The 20,039-nt window shown below is 38.6% G+C and overlaps 1 protein-coding gene across 2 annotated transcripts in view; it reads left to right on the top strand.

Moving 5' to 3' along the window:
* The window catches only part of MANBA (mannosidase, beta A, lysosomal), a 143,336-nt gene that overhangs the window by 31,828 nt on the left and 91,469 nt on the right, over nucleotides 1-20,039 (top strand). The window contains exons 2-5 of one of the 2 annotated variants that reach the window (XM_011992258.1): nucleotides 2,258-2,352; nucleotides 5,152-5,257; nucleotides 6,072-6,242; nucleotides 14,406-14,529. In XM_011992258.1, the coding sequence (XP_011847648.1) occupies nucleotides 2,258-2,352; nucleotides 5,152-5,257; nucleotides 6,072-6,242; nucleotides 14,406-14,529 (496 nt within the window). The remainder of the gene's footprint in view (nucleotides 1-2,257; nucleotides 2,353-5,151; nucleotides 5,258-6,071; nucleotides 6,243-14,405; nucleotides 14,530-20,039) is intronic. The other variant, XM_011992259.1, reaches the window with a different exon arrangement.

The raw sequence follows: 20,039 nt of genomic DNA, 5'->3' as shown, positions 1-20,039 counted from the left end.
GACCACCAGCAGTTATGCAGGTGGTCTGAACTCAGCCTATGGAGGCCTCACAAGCCCCCGCTTTGGCTCTGGCGTGGGCTCCACCTCCTTCAGCTGCACCAGCACCACCAGGGCTGTGTTTGTGAAGATCAAGACCCATGATGGGAAGCTGGTGTCCTAGTCCTCTGACATCCTGCCCAAGTGAACAGCTGCGGCAGCCCCTCCCAGCCTGACCCTCCTGCGGCTCTCCCAGAGAGCGGAAGAGTAGCACAGGGAACCGGAGACCCACTTGAGGCCCAGCCCTAGCCCTCAGTCTACTCACAGGGGAGTTTACTACCTGGGCACCCCCCATGCCCATGCCTTCGGCTACAAAACAATTCAACTGCTTTTTTTTTTTTTTCTTTTTTTTGTCCAAAATAAAACCTCAGCTAGCTCTGCCAACAGCTAACCTTATGGTTACCTGTTTTTTTCAAATGTAAAAGATGGGTATTCTGAAAAACCATACAAAGAGTCCCTCTCTTCAGCCTGCATCCAACAACTCATGAAATTAGAAATTGTCCAACCACAGGAAAACAGCCTGGCTAAGATTCAAAGTGTAGGCAAAAGCCTGCAGAGAGTGAAGAGAATCCTCATGGGCCCAAGGAGCATCCAGAAAAGTCACTTCAAACAGGTGGGAAAGCAGAGCAACAGGAGGGAACAGGGTGCCTGGGCATTTGTAGAGAGTGCTGCCAAAGAAAAAAGGCTCCGGAGTCCAGCTCCAAGGGAGCTGGAACGGCCTCACATAGAACAGGGGCATGAGAAGTTAGCAGGAAATGCCGTCTATATCAAGCCTTCATTTACCCAAGAGCATAAGGCAGCAGTCTCCTCTTTGCTGAAACCCTTCTCCATGGATGTGCCTTCTGCCTCCACCCCTGCAAAAGCCCTGCCTGAGGTCAGAAACAGATTGAAAGACTTACCCATTTTGGTTTTAGAAAATGCAAAGTTGAGTTAAAACCAATTGTACATTCCAGAAAAGTTCTCTCAATAGACTTTTCTCGCAAAGACGCCTCCATTCTCTGCAGCGAAGAGCCTCATAAATGCCCCTTCACAAGGGGCTTTTTCATCTTTAGGAGACCCGAGTCTTCAGGAAAATCTTTTTCTGGAAGTATTTGCTCCATCAGAATGTTTTAAAAACGTCACTGCAAGAAATGCCTCTGAACAAAGCATTTTTATGGAGAACACTACTATGCCAGAAGGCACCGTCTCTGAAAACACAACCTACAACCATCCACCTGAGGCAGATTCTGTTGGCACTGTGTTCAACTTAGAGAAGACTGTGAAACACAATGGGAATACAACAACATGGGCACTGGCCTGTCCCCTGAGCCCAAAAGCTTCAGTTACCCACTGCTCTTATCCCCAGGTGATCAGTTTGAAATTTAGCTAAACCAGCAACTACAGCCCTTCATCCCCAACACTGATGTGAGAAGACTAATTTCTCATGTTTTCTGGACCTTGAAGAGGGACTGCTCTGAGATCCACGTCCAGTTGGCCTGTACCAAGCTCATCTCCAGGACAGACCTCCTGTTTCATCAGTGAGCAGCAAGAAGCAAAGGTGTCCAAGGCAGAATGGGATATGGACCAATGGAAAAGTGAGAGCTATATCAATGAGAGCACGGAAGCCCAGAGCAAACAGAAAGAGCAGAAGTCAAGTGAGGTAAGGACCACACAGAAACATGAGACCCAGACTTTCCCATCATTTAGCATCTGCTAGGAAAGTGCCCACACAGGAGAACCTGGGACTCCCAGACCATAGTTTGTCTTGGCCATGTAACTTCGGTCATGACAGTGATCTCCCACTTTGCTCATTTAGAGAGTGAAACAGATTAGTACACAAGGTAAACTGTAGGCTGGACGCGATGGCTCACGCCTGTAATCCTAGCACTTTGGGAGGCTGAGGTGGGTTGATCACTTGAGGTCAGGAGTTTGAGACCAGCTTGGTCAACATGGTGAAACGCTGTCTCCAAGGGGAAGCCAATCTTAATGTCCACCCATTTTCTTTAATAATGAAGCTGTATTATTTATATCTCAGAGAATTAATTCATTTCAGGTAATTTGTTGGAATTTTCCTTTCACATTTTTCAGTATTAACGATCTTACCTCTTTGTACTACTAGCCTAAGAGTTCATTAATTTTTAGGTGATAAGTAGCTGTTGTTAATAATTTATTTTATGTTTGTTTTATTGATTTATTTGTGCATATTTAACCATCTACCATAATTTTTACCTTGTATCAACAGGATTCTTACTACAGATTTAATGACCTTAACTACAGATGGATCTCTTTGGATAACTGGACCTACAGCAAGGAATTTAAGATCCCCTTTGAAATTAGGTATGTATGTTTGTGGGTGTATTTTTATTATTATTTGAACTTTTCTTCTTTTTCTATCTAGGCAAAAATCTTGTGTTTTGTTTGTTTAGGTTACATATCTGAGAGTTAAGTAAGATGAAAGCCTTGTACTATAAAAGTGAATATATTATTTATGTTTTGTTTTGTATATGAGGATAGTGCCACTAATCAACAGTCACCAAATGGTGTCTTATGGAGTCATTTTTCCAATGGTTATAATGCAGTCATCTAGACCTACTCAGATCTTATGTAGATTTCCTCTTTCCCACTCCTTTGTAATCATCAGAGTATATATTTATTATATATTATAATATATACTCTGATGATTGCATTATGATTAGCAATCATAATGTAATTACTAATGTAATTAGTAATGATTAGTAATCACTAGAGTAGATATTATATTGTCTAGTAGGATTATAATTTGCTCTATGTCTAGTAGATGTATCATTTGCTCTATGTAGTACTAACCAGCCATTGAGACTATGACCTTGACCTATACTACATGGTGAGGCCAGGAGGTGAAGCACAGGTGTTGTTTTCAGTAATGTTCTGTTATTATAAGCAAATATTTCCATATGAGGCAGAATGTTACCCAAAGGTACCACTACTACTGCTAAATTAAAAAAAATCCTTCCGTCCCTTTTATGTGATTTTTTTTTTTTTTTTGGTAATTATTTACTAGTCTTTTAAAGGGGGAAAAAGGCCAGAATACTGTTATCAATATCATGGAGTTTCTGCTGTGCTTCGGGCTTTTATTTACAGATAATCTGTAGACTATCTTTCATAATGGTTCTGTTTCACCTTGAACTCAACATATCCTATTGACTTTCCCCCTTAAAACTTTATATTCTAACAGCTTCATTGTTTCTCTTAATGTAACACCATTTTCCAATCTTTGTCTAAGGTGCTTTGGGCTTATTACATCTTTTCTTCATCTTCGTGTGTTCAGTCTGTTCTGGGTCTTGCAAATTTTTGTCTAACATTTCTCTTGGTTTTGCCCCTTCCATCTCATTTCCATCTTTCCATCTTTGCCTAGAAGATGAGTGCCAGGAAAGAGGCCAAAGCTGCCTAATCAAATTTCTTGCTTCATTCTTTTATTCTCCAATCTTTTCTATTTAGAAACATTAGATTAATCATCCCAGAATATTGATTTTGCCAAGATAGGTATTCGCTCAAGAATAGCAAGTGTCTGTTTTACTTGGCAAATCAAGTATAAACTTCTCACTTGTCTCTGAAAATACAGCTGAATGATGTCTGTCCCTGTAACACTGCCCGCACCTCTGTGCCCCTTGGATTTGTCCAGCTTCTTCCTCCTTAGCTCTCCAGCCCAAATTACACATATGAGTCAATTACCTAGTCATTCATGCTGTCAACACTTCCTTGTTTTGGTTTCGCTCTTTGCAGGGGTAAGGGGTTCCTGCAAAGAGCAAAGGGTGTAAGGGGAATAGAAATGCCTCTACCCAGGCATTTCTACCTAGTTAAAAAAAATACTTTATTGATATATAATTAACATACTGTACAATTCAGTAATTTAAAGTATATAATTCAATGGTTTTTAGTATATTTACAGTTACAAAACCATCACCACAATCAATTTTAGAATATTTTCCTCATCCCCCGCAAAAAGTTACACCCATTAGCAGTCGTTTGCCGTTGCCCACTCCTCCCGCCCTTGAATTCTTACCCCAGCCCTAGGAACCACTACTTTACTTTCTGTCCCTCTGGATTTGCTTGTTCTGGTTACCTCATATAAATGGAATCATACAATATGTGGGCCTTTGTGACTGCCTCTTTCACTTAGCATAGTAATGTTTTCAAAGTTCATCCATGTTGTAGCATGTATCAGTACTTCATTCCTTTTTATTGTTGAATAGTATTTTATTGTATGAATATAACACATTTTATTTATTATTCTGTTCATTAAGTTCTTGTTTCTATCTCGAAATCTTTTCTTATGAGATAAACTCTGATAGCACTTGTAGTTGTTCAACAATATTGCCAGCCAGCCACCAAATGCCAACCAGATTGCAGACTCCTTAAATTCAGGCACTATTACAGTTTCCTGTAAGGCTTAGCGGAGTGCTGGGTGCATAATATTCATTTATAGATGATAGTTTTCTAATGTGTTCTCTTAGACAGTGTCAGTAAATGTAGTTTGTGAGAACGTTTTATGTCTATTATTTAACTTGGTTCTCTTTTTCTTTTTTTTGAGACGGAATCTCGCGAGTACAGTAGCGGGATATCCGCTCACTGCAACCTCCGCCTCCTGGGTTCAAGTGATTCTCCTGCCTCAGCCTCCCTAGTAGCTCGGATTACAGGCAGCTGCCACAACACCTGGCTAGTTTTTTGCAATTTTAGTAGAGACAGGGTTTCGCCATGTTGGCCAGGCTGGTCTCGAACTCCTGACCTCAGGTGATCCGCCTGCCTAGGCCTCCCAGAGTGCTGGGATTACAGGCATGAGCCACTGCTCCCAGCCTAACTTGGTTCTCATAATAACTTTCTGAAGTATTAACTGGAAAAAGTCAATATATTTGGAATTTATAAGTTGTGCTCTTGGTTTTATGGTGATTTATTGATACATTATGGAGAAAGATAAGCTGCATCACTCAAAGAATGTAAGTATGTTTTAAAGCAGTACTTCTGAAAATGTCACTGGAAATTACCTTTAAGAATTTTTTTTGTGGAATATTTATTTCTTTAGGCCTTAAATAATAAAAAGAGACTTATCTAAGTTAATGTTTTACACATCTTGTTTTAAAAATCTTTTCTTTTTTTTAGCAAATGGCAAAAAGTAAATTTGATTCTTGAGGGAGTGGATACAATTTCAAAAATCCTGTTCAATGAAGTCACTATTGGGGAAACAGACAATATGTTCAATAGATATGTAAGTTTATAATGACATCAGGTTAAAAAACCATTTATGTGTGTTTATGTTAATTGCTTTTGTGAGTAGAGAAAAGTAAATGCATAATTGGCCATGTGACAAATACAAGCTCATTAAAGCACTGGATGAGTTACTTCATTTCTCAGTTGCCAGATTTGTGAAATAATGGAAACCTTACAAACCCCATGGGGTTAGTGTGGGGATTTAGTAAGCTAATTATATAAAATGTTGGCAAGTTCTTGGCACATAGGAAGTGTTCAAAACATGCCAGTCCCTTCTTTGGTGATACAGTTTCATTGGACAAATGATTTTAAAATAAAATGTCATTTCCTTTCTGGAATAGTTACATTAAGAGATTATATCCTGATCTTCCTTTCCTTTCAAAGGTAGACTTTATCAAAACAAAAATAACTCATGACTTAGAAATGCATGCTGTTCATACCAGAGAGGCAGGTTGTCATGAAGCGTCTAGGAAACACTTGGCAGTTCAAGGCCACATATAAGTAGACAGAGCAGACATTCCAGAGCTAAAGTTATTTTTTGCTCTATCCATTACCCTAGAACCATCATTCTGCCAGGAAAAATAGAAGGAGAAGCCTAGAAACTTGGACTGGGTAGGAAAATATGCTTAGTTTTAACTAAAAGTGGACAACTAAGTGATATAGTATTTCAGAGAAGTGTTTCCCTTGCAAGGAGGCTAAACCTAGATTGGCATTATATTATGCATCTTTCATACAAAATGCCTTTATCTAAAATTTTACACACAAGACTACTTCCACATCATGGGTTTGTCTGTTTGTTCCCTTTAACTTAGAGCTTTGATATTACCAATGTGGTCAGGGACGTGAACTCCATTGAGCTGCGTTTCCAGTCAGCAGTGTTGTATGCAGCACAGCAGAGCAAAGCTCACACACGCTACCCGGTGCCCCCGGACTGCCCTCCACTTGTGCAGAAGGGTGAATGCCATGTCAACTTTGTCCGGAAGGTAATGGTCTCTCAAACAGGTCGGGTTTTATTTTTGAGGACAGGATGTGCTGGCTTATGAAATGCTTATTTGGAGACTCCCATGGCATTTCAGAAGTTAGGAATCTCTTTCCTGATCCCTTAGTGGGGTTTGAAAATTTGAAATAAGAACCAAAAGATTATTTGAAATATTGTGGAGAATCTTTATCTTTTTCTAAGTTTTCTTCCTGAAACGTGTTCAGAACTTAGGTAACAGAAAAAGAAAGGAAAAGAAAAATATGTGGCTGAAAATGGAACTTTACAAATTATTTTTTTAACATTTAAGTTTATCAAACTTTTCACTAGATTGTGAAAATGTATTAGTGATTCTTGTTTCTAGGAAGCCTTCTGCAAATATTAGTATATTTGATGATATGTTCTTGCATCTTACTGTCGGGTTCTCATAAAATCTAACAAAAAGATAACAAAGTCCACAAAAGTGATTATTTTTCTTTGAGTCTGATTCCATTCTAGAGGATTTGGATCTATTTTACTACATGATTAAATTAGTATTCTGTGTGACACTTGGTTTTTTAATGTTTATTTCATTTTATTTCATATTTAAAAAATTTAATTGTGTAAACTATACATAAAATTTATCATTTTAATAATTTTTAAGTGTACAGTTTAGTAGTGTTAAGTATATTTACATTGTTGAGTAACCATAGAACTTTCTCATCTTGCAAAACTGAAACTCTATACCCATTACCCATTATATTATATTATACCCATTATTGTTTAAACAGTAGCTCTCCATTTCCTTCTCCCCAGCCCCTGGCAACCACCCTTCTACTCTTTTCTTTCTTTCTTTTTTTTTTTTTTGAGACTGGGTCGCACTCTGTCGCCCAGGCTGGAGTACAGTGGTGCGATCACAACTCACTGCAGCCTCCACCTCCCGGGCTCAAGCGATCCTTCCACCTAGGTCTCTTGAGTAGCTGGGACTACAGGCGAACGCCACCGTGCCCAGATAATTTTTGTATTTTTTTTGTAGAGACAAGATTTTGCCATGTTGACCAGGCTGGTCTTTAACTCTAAGGCTCAAGCAATCTGTCCACTTTGGCATCCCAAAGTGCCGGGATTACAGGTGTGAGCCACCTTCTTTTCTGTGTGTTTGATTCCTCTAGAAATCTTATATAAGTGGAATCATACAGTATTTGTCTTTTTGTGACTGATTTATTTCACTTAGCGTAATTTCCTCATGATAAATCCATGTTGTAGCATGTGTCAGAATTTCTTTACTTTTTAAGGCTGAATAACATACCATTCTATGCATAGACCACTTTTTGTTTATCCATTCATCCGCTGATGGACATGTAGGTTGCTTCCACCTTTTGGCTGTCGTGAATAATGCTGCTATGAACATGGGTGTACAAATATCTCTACATGACCCTTCTTTCGATTCTTTTGGATATATTCCCAGAAATGGTATGGTTAGATCATATGGTAATTCTATTTTTAATTTTTTGAAGGATTGAATTTATTTATTTATTATTTATTTATTTATTTGAGATGGAGTCTTGCTCTGTTGCCCAAGCTGGAATGTACTGGCGAGACCTCGGCTCACTGCAACCTCCGCCTCCTGTGTTAAAACAATTCTCTTGCCTTGGTCTCCCGAGTAGCTGGGATTCCAGGCATGCACCACCACACTTGGCTAATTTTTTTATTTTTAGTAGAGACGGAGTTTCGCCATGTTGGCCAGGCTGCTCTTGAACTTCTGACCTCAGGTGGTCCACCTGCCTTGGCCTCCCAAAGTGTTGGGATTACAGACGTGAGCCGTGAAATTTAGTTTTAACAACAAATGTAGTGATTGGGCTCATTGTGAAGACACTAAACATATTTTCCCAATACTCTTTAGGCAGAACTGTTACATTAGCTAATATGTTCTGATTAAATTAAGTGGCTCTCTTTCAGCTGGATGGATTTACTATTAAATTATGTTTCCTTAATATAAGTACTAGGGTTAAAATTATACCTCCTCCTGTTTGATTCAACCTACCCAAACTTATGTCAATGACCCATTAACCACTTGTTCAAACTACTGTAATAACAGCCTTAGAGTATTGCTTTGACAAGTAGTCAAGTATTCCATGGAATATTTGTATACTTATAATTCTGGATAAGATTTATCTTTTGATTCTTTTGCCTTTGGCTTCCAATGACACAGTGGTTTAAATGCTAGAGGTTGTACTTTTTACCTCTCCGCTTCCTTCCTTTCTTTTCTTTTCTTTTTTTTTTTAAAGATGGAGTCTTGCTCTGTCACCCAGGCTGGAGTGCAGTGGCATGACCTCAGCTCACTGCAACCTCTGCTTCCCAGGGTCAAATGATTCTCCTGCCTCAGCCTCCTGAGTAGCTGGGATTACAGGCACCTGCCACCATGCCTGGCTAATTTTTGTATTTTTTAGTAGAAATGGGGTTTCACCATGTTGGCCAGGCTGGTCACGAACTCCTGACCTCAGGTGATCCACCCACCTTGGCCTCTCAAAGTGCTGGGATTACAGGTGTGAGCTACCGTGCTGGCTTCCCCTTCCATTTTTAACCTTTATCAAAACTGAAACTAACCTGGATCCTAATGTGAAAAGTTACTTTTCAAGTCATTAATAAAGATAATATAAATGTTATACATATATTCATATGCTATTTTCCCTCCACCTTCTATTCAATTTGTGGTATTTAAAACATACTCTCAAGTTATGTAGGTAGAACAAAGCCCTTTGTCACTGACATCAGGAATCATACCCAGTTTTCTGCTATCACAATGTTTTGGAAACTAATCTTAGGGTAGACTTCCAGAACAATTGCAAGTTGCATCTAGGTATTTCTGACTAGATTGACATGGTCCAGTGGGAAGATACCTGAGTTGGAAACCAAGTCAAGAGTCTTGGGTTTGAATTCTGGCTTTGTGAACATAGAATAACTTTAGGCATGCTCATCATTTGTACATGGAGCTAATCCCTGATATGAGGATATAGTGAAATAACAATGTAAGTGCACTTTGCATGTTGTCAAGTGCTATACAACCATTCAAAAATTAGAGTGGTGATATCTATTTTGGAGGCTTATTACTATAATTACAGGTAATGAACAAGATGCTCAGCTTAGCTTATTATGAAGTTAGTGGGTTTTTACTTTAATCTCTTAATCCTGTTATCTTCATAAGCTGAGAATATACATCACCTCAGGACCACTATTGTAGAAATTGATTGTAGAACATGTGTGTTTGAACAATATGAAATCTGATTGTAAAACGTGTGTTTGAACAATATGAAATCAGTGCACCCTGAAAAAGAACAGAATAACAGCAATTTTCAGGGAACAAGGGAAGATAACCATAAGGTCTGACTGCCTGAGGGGTCGGGCAGAACAGAGCCATATTTTTCTTCTTGCAGAAAGCCTATAAATGGCTGTGTGAGTAGGAGCAATATTGCTGAATTCTTTTCCCAGCAAGGAGTAAGCCTGGGAAGGAATGCATTCCTGGGGGTAGGTCTATAGATGGTTGCTCTGGAGTGTCTGTCTTATGCAGTTGAGATCAGGACTGAAATATGCCCTGGTCTCCTGCAGTACCATCAGGCTTATCAGGGAGGGGAAAAACTGCGCCCTGCTGCGTTTGTGGTCAGGCCGGTTGTCTGCTCTCGAACCCCATTTTCTGTTAAGATGTTTATCAAGACAATGCGTGCACAGTGGGACATAGACCCTCATCAGTAATTCTAATTTTGCCTTGCCTTGTGATCTTTATTGCCCTTTGAAGCATGTGATCTTTGTGATTTACTCCCTGTTTGTACACCACCTCCCCTTTTAAAATCCCAAATAAAAACTTGCTGGTTTTGTGGCTCAGGGTCATCATCATGGTCCTACCAATATGTGATGTCATCCCCAGAGGCCCAACTGTAAAATTTCTCTCTTTGTACTCTTTCTTTTTATTTCTCAGGCTGGCTGACACTTAGGGAAAATAGAAAAGAACCTATGTTGAAATATTGGAGGCTGGTTCCCCCGATACTCTCTTTCACCAGTTCTTTGACCCTCTGCTTTCCTTGTAGCAACCTAAGTCCCCTCTTGTCTCTGCCTTCTTTTCTGTCCAGCGTGGATAATGGGATTCATCACTTCAGCTACCCTCTTACCAAGGTTTGATGCCATCTTTCTTGTTTTCCATTTACATCTCTGGCCTTTTCTTGTAAGTCTCTTTATCCACATCCTTGTTCTCCTAAAAGTTATATTATAGGGTCTTTCTCTGTTCTAGACTCTTTTCTCATTTTATACCCTCTCTAGGCTATCTCATTTTTCATTTCTTCCATAATAAATCTATTTGCCATTGTCTTCCAATATTGTGTCTTCAGCCCAACTTTTCTTCAATTCCATATCTTACATTCAGATGCTTATTTAGCATCATCCCTTGTCTGATTCACAGGGACCTAAAGCTCAGTATGCTCCACACTGCACTTGTGATCTAAATCCTTATCCCAGGGTTCTGTCTCTTGCTGAATGGAACACTATCCACAACAGGTACTCAAGCCAAAAACTCGAGTTTTTCCTGACACCTTTCTCTCCTTTTTCTTTCTTCAATCAATTGCTTAGTCCTCTTGATGATGCAAATAGTACCTCTTCAATAGCTCTTCAGTCTGTTCACATTTCATTTCTGCTACTATCTCTTGAGTTCAGTCATACGTTGCATGAAATATTGCCCTGATTGCCTAACTGGCATCCCTGAAGCTTCACTTGCCTTCCTCTAGTTAATCATTCACAGAGCAGATAGAATGATCTTTTCAGAAAAAAATGATCACAGCACTGCTCTTCTTCAAACTCTTCAACAGCTTCTCATTGCCTTTAGGCCAATGTCAATGGGTCTTAGCTCTCTTAGCTCTGTCTGGCCCATGCTCACTTCTCCAGTCTTCTCCCTGCCTCTTCCCATTCTCCCTGCCTCTTCAGCTCCTGAAATGCATCATACTGTCCTGCACCTCCTGACCTTTGCACATGCTGTTCCTTCTGAAAGGAATGCTTCTGGGCCAGGGCAGTGACTCATGACTGTAATCCCAGCACTTTGGGAGGCCAAGGCAAGTAGATTACTTGAGTTCAGGAGCTTAAGATCAGTGTGGACAACATGACAAAACCTCAACTCTAAGAAAAATACAAAAATTATCCTGTAGTCCCAGCTACTCAGGAGGCTGAGGGGGGAGGAGCCTGGAGGTTGAGGCTGCAGTGAGCCAAGATTGTGCCACTGCACTTCAGCCTGGGTGACAGTGAGACTCATCTCAAAAAAAAAAAAAAAAAAAGCTTCTACTTGCCTTTTGCCTGCTCACAGTGGATAAATGGTACTCACCCCTCAGGGCCATTTTTTTCAGGAGAACTCATCTTGATACCTATCCTCCTCAACCTCTGACTATATGTCCCCTGCCTATTTCCATTGTAAAACTCATTATGCTTGTAATTATTTATTCAGTGCCTGAATTTCATGCTTGACTGTGAGCGCTATAAGCGGAAGAACTGTGTCTGTTGTGTAAACTGAAGTACTCCCAGCCTGAAACATAGAAAGCACTTCATAAATACTTCTTGAAGAGGTCAAGAGTGATTTGTCACCCTTAATGGGGAAAATAGTCTCCCTCATAAGATGTTGATTATTTTGCTGTCCTTCTTTTCCGTATCTGCAATGAAAAAATTACAAATAGATACTAAAATTCTCCCATAAATGTCCCCAAGATGGTTTTCATTCTGAATATGAGAATCTGGTGCTTAAGTGGTAAATTTAGACAGATGTGGATGCTCTAATTTTAGTTCTTTGTTTTTCTCTATAGTAAAAACAAATTTATCTCTATCTTCGGTAAGTACAGAGCTAAGGAAATAATACCTAAATGACAAAGTTTGGCCAAATCTTCAGGTTCTGTTCTACAAATGACTCCATCTAGAAGGATTTTAGTATTTCCTCTGGTTCTTGTTACTTTTTTTTTCCCCCATAAAATGTATGACCCAAACTTGTTCCTTTTTAAAAGCTGAACTCATAGCTTTACATGTTTTAATTAACTGTTCTGAAAATATTTTTTTCTTTTAAGAAGTAGAAATTAGAAAACATTCTGTGTGAAAGGGATTTATTTTACAGAATTATTTCTTATTTTTGAATTTGAACTCTGTAACTTAATATGGAAGTTGAGTGTCATTAAGGGAGAGACACGTACCAAGGTCAAATAAGACTGGATAAAATATCTGCCTTGGCCACCTGTGTCAGGGGCTAAAGATCGAACTGATTGTTTTTGGGCTTCATGTACAGAAACAAGGACTTCTGAATTCATACCTGAGGTTGGCAAGTTTAGCCAGAGCTTTTTAAAACCTATTTATAAAGTGTTTGTCTTTCAATATGTTTCTTCATTCTTTTTTTTTTTTTTTTTTTTTTTTTGAGACTGAGTTTTGCTCTTGTTGCCCAGGCTAGAGTGCAGTGGCACGATCTCAACTCACCATAACCTCCGCCTCCCGAGTTCAAGCGATTCTCCTGCCTGAGCCTCCTGAGTAGTTGGGATTACAGGCATGCACCACCACACCCGATTAATTTTGTATTTTTAGTAGAGACAGGGTTTCTGCATGTTGGTCAGGCTGGTCTCGATCTCCCAACCTCAGATGATCTGCCCACCTTGGCCTCCCAAAGTGTTGAGATTATAGGTGTGAGCCACTGTGCCCGGTCTCCTCATTCTTTTTAATTATTACATGTAAGCGCAATATTCTTTGTAGCCATTAGATTTAAATACAGTAGTTAGGTTCAGAGATATTATAGAGAAGTTTAAAGAGGAACTATTGAGTTGCTTCAATGTAGTATGCATTTGAAGAATAAATGTACAACTCTTCATAGATTTTATGTTCTTAGAATATTTCTGCCAAATTTATCTGTTTCATATGTTATATGCAACATAGATATATTGGATATACTGGATATTGTATTATCTATTGTGATGTAACAAATTATGCCAAAATGTATCAGCTTAAAACAACATTTACTGATGAGAACACATGGACACATAGAGGAGAACAACACACAGTGGGGCCTACCAGAAGCTGGAGAGTGGGAGGAGAGAGAAGATCAGGAAAAATAACTATTGGGTACCACGCTTAATAGCTGGATGATGAAATAATCTCTATGACAAACCCCCATGACACAAGTTTACCTGTATAACAAACCTGTACTTGCACCCCTGAAGTTAAAAGTTAAAAAAAGAAAATATGTGGACTATAGGTTTTCTGATTTCTAAAAAATAATAGTAAAGAAAACATTTATTATGGTAGCTTCTGTTAGTTAGGAATCTGAATTGAGTGTGGCTTAGGTGGGTACCTCTGGCTTCAGGTCTCTCATGAGGTTATAGTCAAGCTGTCAGCCACAGCTGCAGTTGTCTCAAAGCTTGGCTCAAGTTGACTCAAGACTGAAGAGTCTGTTTCTGAGCTCACTTGTGGTTATTGGCAGACCTCAGATTGCTCATGTGGGTCTCTCCGCAGAGCTGCCCCATGACACAGAGGCCGGCTTCCTTCTTGGCCAAGAGAGGGCATAAGAGAGTACCCAAAATTCAAGGCTTAGTCTCTTATAACCTAATTAAGAAAATCACATCATTTCTGCTATATGCTGTTGGTTAGAAGTGATTCACTAGGTCACTTCAAAGTGGGGATCATTGTGGGCCACTTCAGAGGCTGTGTATGGTGGCTGGGGGACACACACACAGTTTTGCACTAACTTGTGGTCCCCCCAAATTCATATGTTGAAGTTCTAACCTCTGGTATCTCAGAATGTAATCATATTTGGAGAAGGTCTTTAAGGGGTGATTAAGATAAAATGAGGCAGTTAGGGTGGGCCCTATTCCAATACAACTAGTGTCCTTGTATGAAGGGGACATTTGGACAATGGAGAGAGACACCAGGGATGCTTAGCACAGAAGAAGAGGACACAGTGCAAACAGAGGAGAGAGGCCTCAGGAGGAACCAAACCTGCTGATAACTTGATCTTGGATTTCACTGTGAGAAAATAAATTTCCATTGTTTAAACCACTTAGTTTGTGATACTTTGTTATGGCTGCCATAGCAAACTTGTATACACATATATAACATTTTTAAAGAAAATGTTTTTCATGATGTTTAAATTTCATGGTAATCAGAATTTATCTTCTTTTTCCCCTTGAAATTGTAGGAGCAATGTTCCTTTAGTTGGGACTGGGGACCTTCCTTTCCTACCCAGGGAATCTGGAAAGATGTTAGAATTGAAGCCTATAATATTTGTCACCTGAACGACTTCACATTTTCCCCAATATATGGTAAGCTGAAAGAAGTGATTTTTTTTCTTTTTGAGTCTTCTTGTTATAAAAATTTGGTTTATAATTGAAATACAGAGGTATGTTTCTCAGAGATTTAGAATTTTTAAAATCTTTGTAGTACAATCAATTTATAAAAGTAAAAAATAGGTACAAACTGATTTTACATGAAAATTGACAATATAAAGCAGGTATGTAGGTATATATCTTTTAGCATATTTTACAGAAAAAGGAAAAAATAAAATGGAAGAGCAGCTCCAAGTTTTCCTGAGATAAGTATTCTTTCTTGAAAGGACTGGGCCTGCTGGCTGGTGCTCCTTTTTGCAGCCTCTGTAGTCACTTTTAGTGTCGAATTCTTGCTTTGCTCACATTGTTAGACTGACTTGCTGTCTCTGTACATTTTCTTCATAACCGGGAGCACTACTCTGAGGGCCCTGACACAAGGGCCCTGACACAGCAGCCTTGTGAAGAGTTAAAAATAAACTGGAAGGTAAATAGGGCAAAAGAAAGATTTCTTTTCTTTTTTCTTTTTATTTTTTGAGACGGAGTTTCACTCTTGTTGCCCAGGCTGGAGTGCAATGGCGTGATCTTGGCTCACTGCAACCTCCACCTCCCAGGTTCAAGCGATTCTCCTGCCTCAGCCTCTTGAGTAGCTGTGATTACAGGCATGTGCCACCATGCCCAGCTAATTTTGTATTTTTAGTAGAGACGGGTTTTTTCCGTGTTGGCCAGGCTGGTCTCGAACTCCTGACCTCAGGTGATCTGCCTGCCTCTCAGCCTCCCAAAGTGCTGGGATTACAGATGTGAGCCACCGCGCCTGGCCAAAAGAAATATTTCTAAGGTGAAAAATAGTACTTTTTTAGTTGAAGCAACTATTCAATATCAAGGAGCATTGAAACAGAACCTCAGAAATCTCACAGATGTCAGTGGATAAGTTAATAGCTGGTTAAATATTTGTTGCTTTCTTTGCTCAGCACTGTGTTTATTTGATGTAGAAAAGAAATAGAGTAGGTACACTGATCCTTCATGTGTGGGAAGGGGAGATACAAACAATTGCCAAACAAAACAAATAACCTTCCAAGATAAGAGCCAGAAAATCAAAGGTCAGTGAGGATTTGAGAAGTTAGGGAAATGAAGGGTGAAGATGGAGGCAAGTGAGATCTTAAATGAGAGCATGCAATGCTCAGTGTAATCACATGGAAGCCTAACTAGATGAAATCAGTAAGAAAGAATGTGATGTGTCAGTACAAGAGTTCTATTATCTTGAGAGCCCTGGTGACCTTAGCTTGCTATTCAATTAGAGAAATCTGTATTATCTGAAGGCAGAAGATGAAAGCAAATGACAGATGCTTCGATTTGAGGAGGTTATTTGGTGCTGTTGGTATTTTTAAACTTTAAAAATGCATTAAAAGATCTAATTTAAGTTGTACATGTAAATGTGGCTGTGCTTATAATTCTCCAGTTTAGTGCTTCCCAAACTATTCTTCTGAGGTGTAATCCAACTAAAGATTTTCACTACTAAAATCAAATAGTGGTTTAATTTCCCTTCATCCCATGTTACCACCCATACGTTTTCTCAGGTATAAGTAACAGAATCTGGTATAAGAAGTGGTCTGAGCCGAGCGCAGTGGCTCATGCCTGTAATTCCAGCACTTTGGGAGGCTAAAATGGGTGGATTCCCTGAGCCTAAGAGTTAGAGACTAGCCTGGGCAACATGGCAAAATCCTCTCTCTGACAAAAAAATACAAAAATTAGCCAGGCCTGGTGGCATTCACCTGTAGTCCTAGCTACTCAAGGGGCTGAGGTGGGAGGATCGCTTGAGCTCAGGAGGTAGAGCTGCTGTGAGCTGTGATTGTACCACTGCACTCTAGGCTGGGTGATGGAGTGAGATGCTGTTTCAAAAAAAAAAAAAAAAAGTGGTCTGATTTAGCAAAAAGTTATTTATTTGTTTTGAAGCTTAATCAGTATTTTAGGTGGTCTGCAAAATGCATTATAAGCTCTAGGTACCCTGATGCCTGAAAAAATTTTGAATAATACTGATCTAGTTTAATTTACAATTTTGAATATGAAAATAAACATTTCTTCCTGAGTTATTAGAGTTCACTTTATTAGTCACTGGTGACTGGGTGAATGTTATATAAATTAGATTGGTTTAAATGATGCTTAAAATTCAATTTAGATTCAGTGTAAACAGTTCCTCCTTTCAACTACATTTGGGAAGGTTAAATATATTTTTAAATTGATACATAATATTTGTACATATTTATGGGGTATGTGTGATATTCTGTTACATGCACAGAATGTGTAATGATCAAATCAGGGTATTTCAGGTATCTATCACCTCTAGTATTTATCATTTCTGTGTGTTGGGAACATTTCAAGTCCTCTCCTCCAGATATTTTGAAATATACAATACATGTTGTTAAGTATAGTCATACTATTACGCTGTCAAACATGAGAACTTATTCTTTCTATTTAAATACATGCTTGTACCCATTCATCAGCCTTTCTTCATTCCTCTCTGCCACTCATACCCCTCCTATCCTCTGGTCTCTATTATTTCACTTTCTACCTCCATGAGATCAACACTTTTACCTCCGACGTGTGAGTGGCAAGATGCAAAATTTGTCTTTCTGTGTCTGACTTTCACTTAACATAATGGCCTCCAGTTCCATCCATGTTGCTAAGACATGATTTCATTCTTTTTTATCCATTCATCTGTTGATGGACACTTAGGTTGATTCTATATCTTTGCTATTGTGAATAGTGCTGCAGTAAACATGGGGGTGCAGGTATCTTTTTGTTATATTGATTTCTTTTTCTATGGATAAATACCTATTAGTGGGATTATTGGATTGTATGGTAATGGTTCTACTATTAATTTCTTGAGAAATATTGTATTTCCATTGTGGCTGTACTCACTCACATTCCCATTAACAGTGTATAAATGTTTCCTCTTCTCTGCATCCTCCCCAGCATCTATTATTTTTTGTCTTTTCAGTAATAGTCATTCTAACTGGAGTAAGATAGTATTTGTGGTTTTGATTTACATTTCCCTGATGATTAGTGATGTTGACCATTTGTGCATATACCTGTTGGCCATTTGTATGTCTTCTTTAGAGAAATGTCTATTCATGTCCTTTGCCCACTTTTAAATGGGATTATTTGCTTTTTTTTTTTTTTTTTTTTTTTGAGACAGAGTCTCGCTCTGTGGCCCAGGCTGGAGTGCAGTGGCCTATCTCAGCTCACTGCAAGCTCCGCCTCCCAGGTTTACGTCATTCTCCTGCCTCAGCCTCCAGGGTAGCTGGGACTACAGGCACCCGCCACCTCGCCCGGCTAGTTTTTTGTATTTTTTTTTAGTAGAGACGGGGTTTCACGGTTTCACCGTGTTAGCCAGGATGGTCTCGATCTCCTGACCTCGTGATCCAACCCGTTTCGGCCTCCCAAAGTGCTGGGATTACAGGCTTGAGCCACCGCGCCCGGCCCCGGGTTATTTGCTTTTTTACTGTTCAGTTGAGTTTCTTGTGTATTCCAGATGTTAGTACCTTGTCAAATGGATAGTCTGCAAATATTTTCTCTCTTTCAACCAGTTGTCTCTACATTCTGTTGAATGCTTCCTTTGCTGTGAAGAAGCTTTTTAGTTTAATATAGTACTATTTGTCTATGTTTATGTTTGTTATCTTTGCTTTTGAGATCTTAGCTGTAAAATCTTTGTCTAGATTGATGTCTTGAAATGCTTCTCATATGTTTTCTTCTAGTAGTTTTATTGTTTCAGGTCTCATGTTTAAGTCTTTAATCCATCTTGAGTTGATTTTTATTTATGGTGAGAGATAAGAGTCCAGTTTCATTTTGCATATGGATATCCAATTTTCCCAGCACCATTTATGAAGGGGATTGAAGAGGGTGTTCTTTCTTCAATGCATGTTCTCTGACCAAGGTGCCTTTGTGAAAAATCAGTTAGTTATAAATAAGTGGATTTATTTCTGGAGTTTAGACTTTGTTCCTTTGGTTTATGTGTCTGTTTTCAGATAATGTGATGTAATCTTTGACTCAGGATTGCTTTGGTTTTTTGAGCTCTTTTTTGGTTCCATATGAATTTTAGGATTGTTTTTTCTATTTCTGTGAAAAGTGACATTGGTGTTTTGATAGTGATTGATTGCATGGACTCTGTAGATTGCTTTGGGTAGTATGGTGGTCATTTGAATGATATTAATTCTTCCAACCCATGAGCATGGGATTTTTTCAATTTGTTTGTGTGACCTCTTCAGTTTATTTCATCAGACGTTTATAGTTTTCTTCGTACAGGTCTTTCACCTTTTTGGTTACATTTATTCCTACATATTTTATTTTTTATAGCTATTGTAAATGGGATTGCCTTCTTGATTTCTTTCTCAGCTAGTTCACTATTGATGTGTAGAAATACTACTAATTTTTGTATGTTGACTTTGTATCCTACAAATTTGCTGAATTTATTTATCAGATCTAAGCATTTTTTGATGAATCTTCCAAGTTTTTACAGATATAAGAGCATGTCATCTGCAAAGAGGAATAATATTACTTCCTCTTTTCCAATTTGGATACCTTTTATGTTTTTCTCTTGCTTGATTGCCCTGGATAGGACTTCCAGCATTTTATTGGATAGGAGTGGTGAAAGTGGGCATCCTTTTCCCTTTCTAATTCTTAGAGGAAAGACTTTTAGCTCTTCCTCATTTGGTGTGATGTGAGTTCTAGGTTTTTATATATGGGCTTTATTATATTGAGATATGCGCCTTCTATGACTAATTTGTTGATAGTTTTTATCATGAAGGGATATTGAATTTTATTAAATGCTTTTTCTGCATCTATTGAGATGATCATATGTTTTCTGTTTTTCTGTTAATGTGAGGTATCACATTTATTGATTTGTGCAAATGTAAGATCCTTGCATCCCTGGGATAAATTCCACTTGCTCGTGGTATATTATCTTTTTGATGTACTATTGGAGTTGGTTTGCTAGGATTTTGTTGAGGATCTTTGGATCCATGCAAATCAGGGATATTGAGCTGTAGTTTTCTTTCTTTCTTTTCTTTCTTTCTTTTTTTTTTCTTGCTGCCTCTCTGTGTGTTTTGATATTAGCGTGATGCTGACCTCTAGAATGAGTTAGAGAGAATTATCTCCTCTTCAATTTTTGGAATAGTTTGTGTAGAATTGGTATTAGTTCTTCGTTGTAACTTTGGTAAAATTTGGCAGTGAAGGCACCCAGTCCTGGATTTTTTTGTGTGTTGGAAGATTTTATTACTGATTCAGTCTTGCTACTTATTATTAGTCTGTTCAGGTTCACTATTTTCTTTCTTTCTTTCTTTCTTTCTTTCTTTCTTTCTTCCTTTCTTCCTTTCTTCCTTTCTTCCTTTCTTCCTTTCTTTCTTTCTTTCTTTCTTTCTTTCTTCCTTTCTTCCTTTCTTCCTTTCTTCCTTTCTTCCTTTCTTCCTTTCTTCCTTTCTTCCTTTCTTCCTTTCTTCCTTTCTTCCTTTCTT

This window comes from Mandrillus leucophaeus, unplaced genomic scaffold (assembly GCF_000951045.1).
Source record: "Mandrillus leucophaeus isolate KB7577 unplaced genomic scaffold, Mleu.le_1.0 Scaffold409, whole genome shotgun sequence".
Lineage (NCBI taxonomy): Eukaryota > Metazoa > Chordata > Mammalia > Primates > Cercopithecidae > Mandrillus > Mandrillus leucophaeus.
Note: the sequence above shows the minus strand (reverse complement) of the source record. Positions and strands in the feature narration are given on the sequence as shown.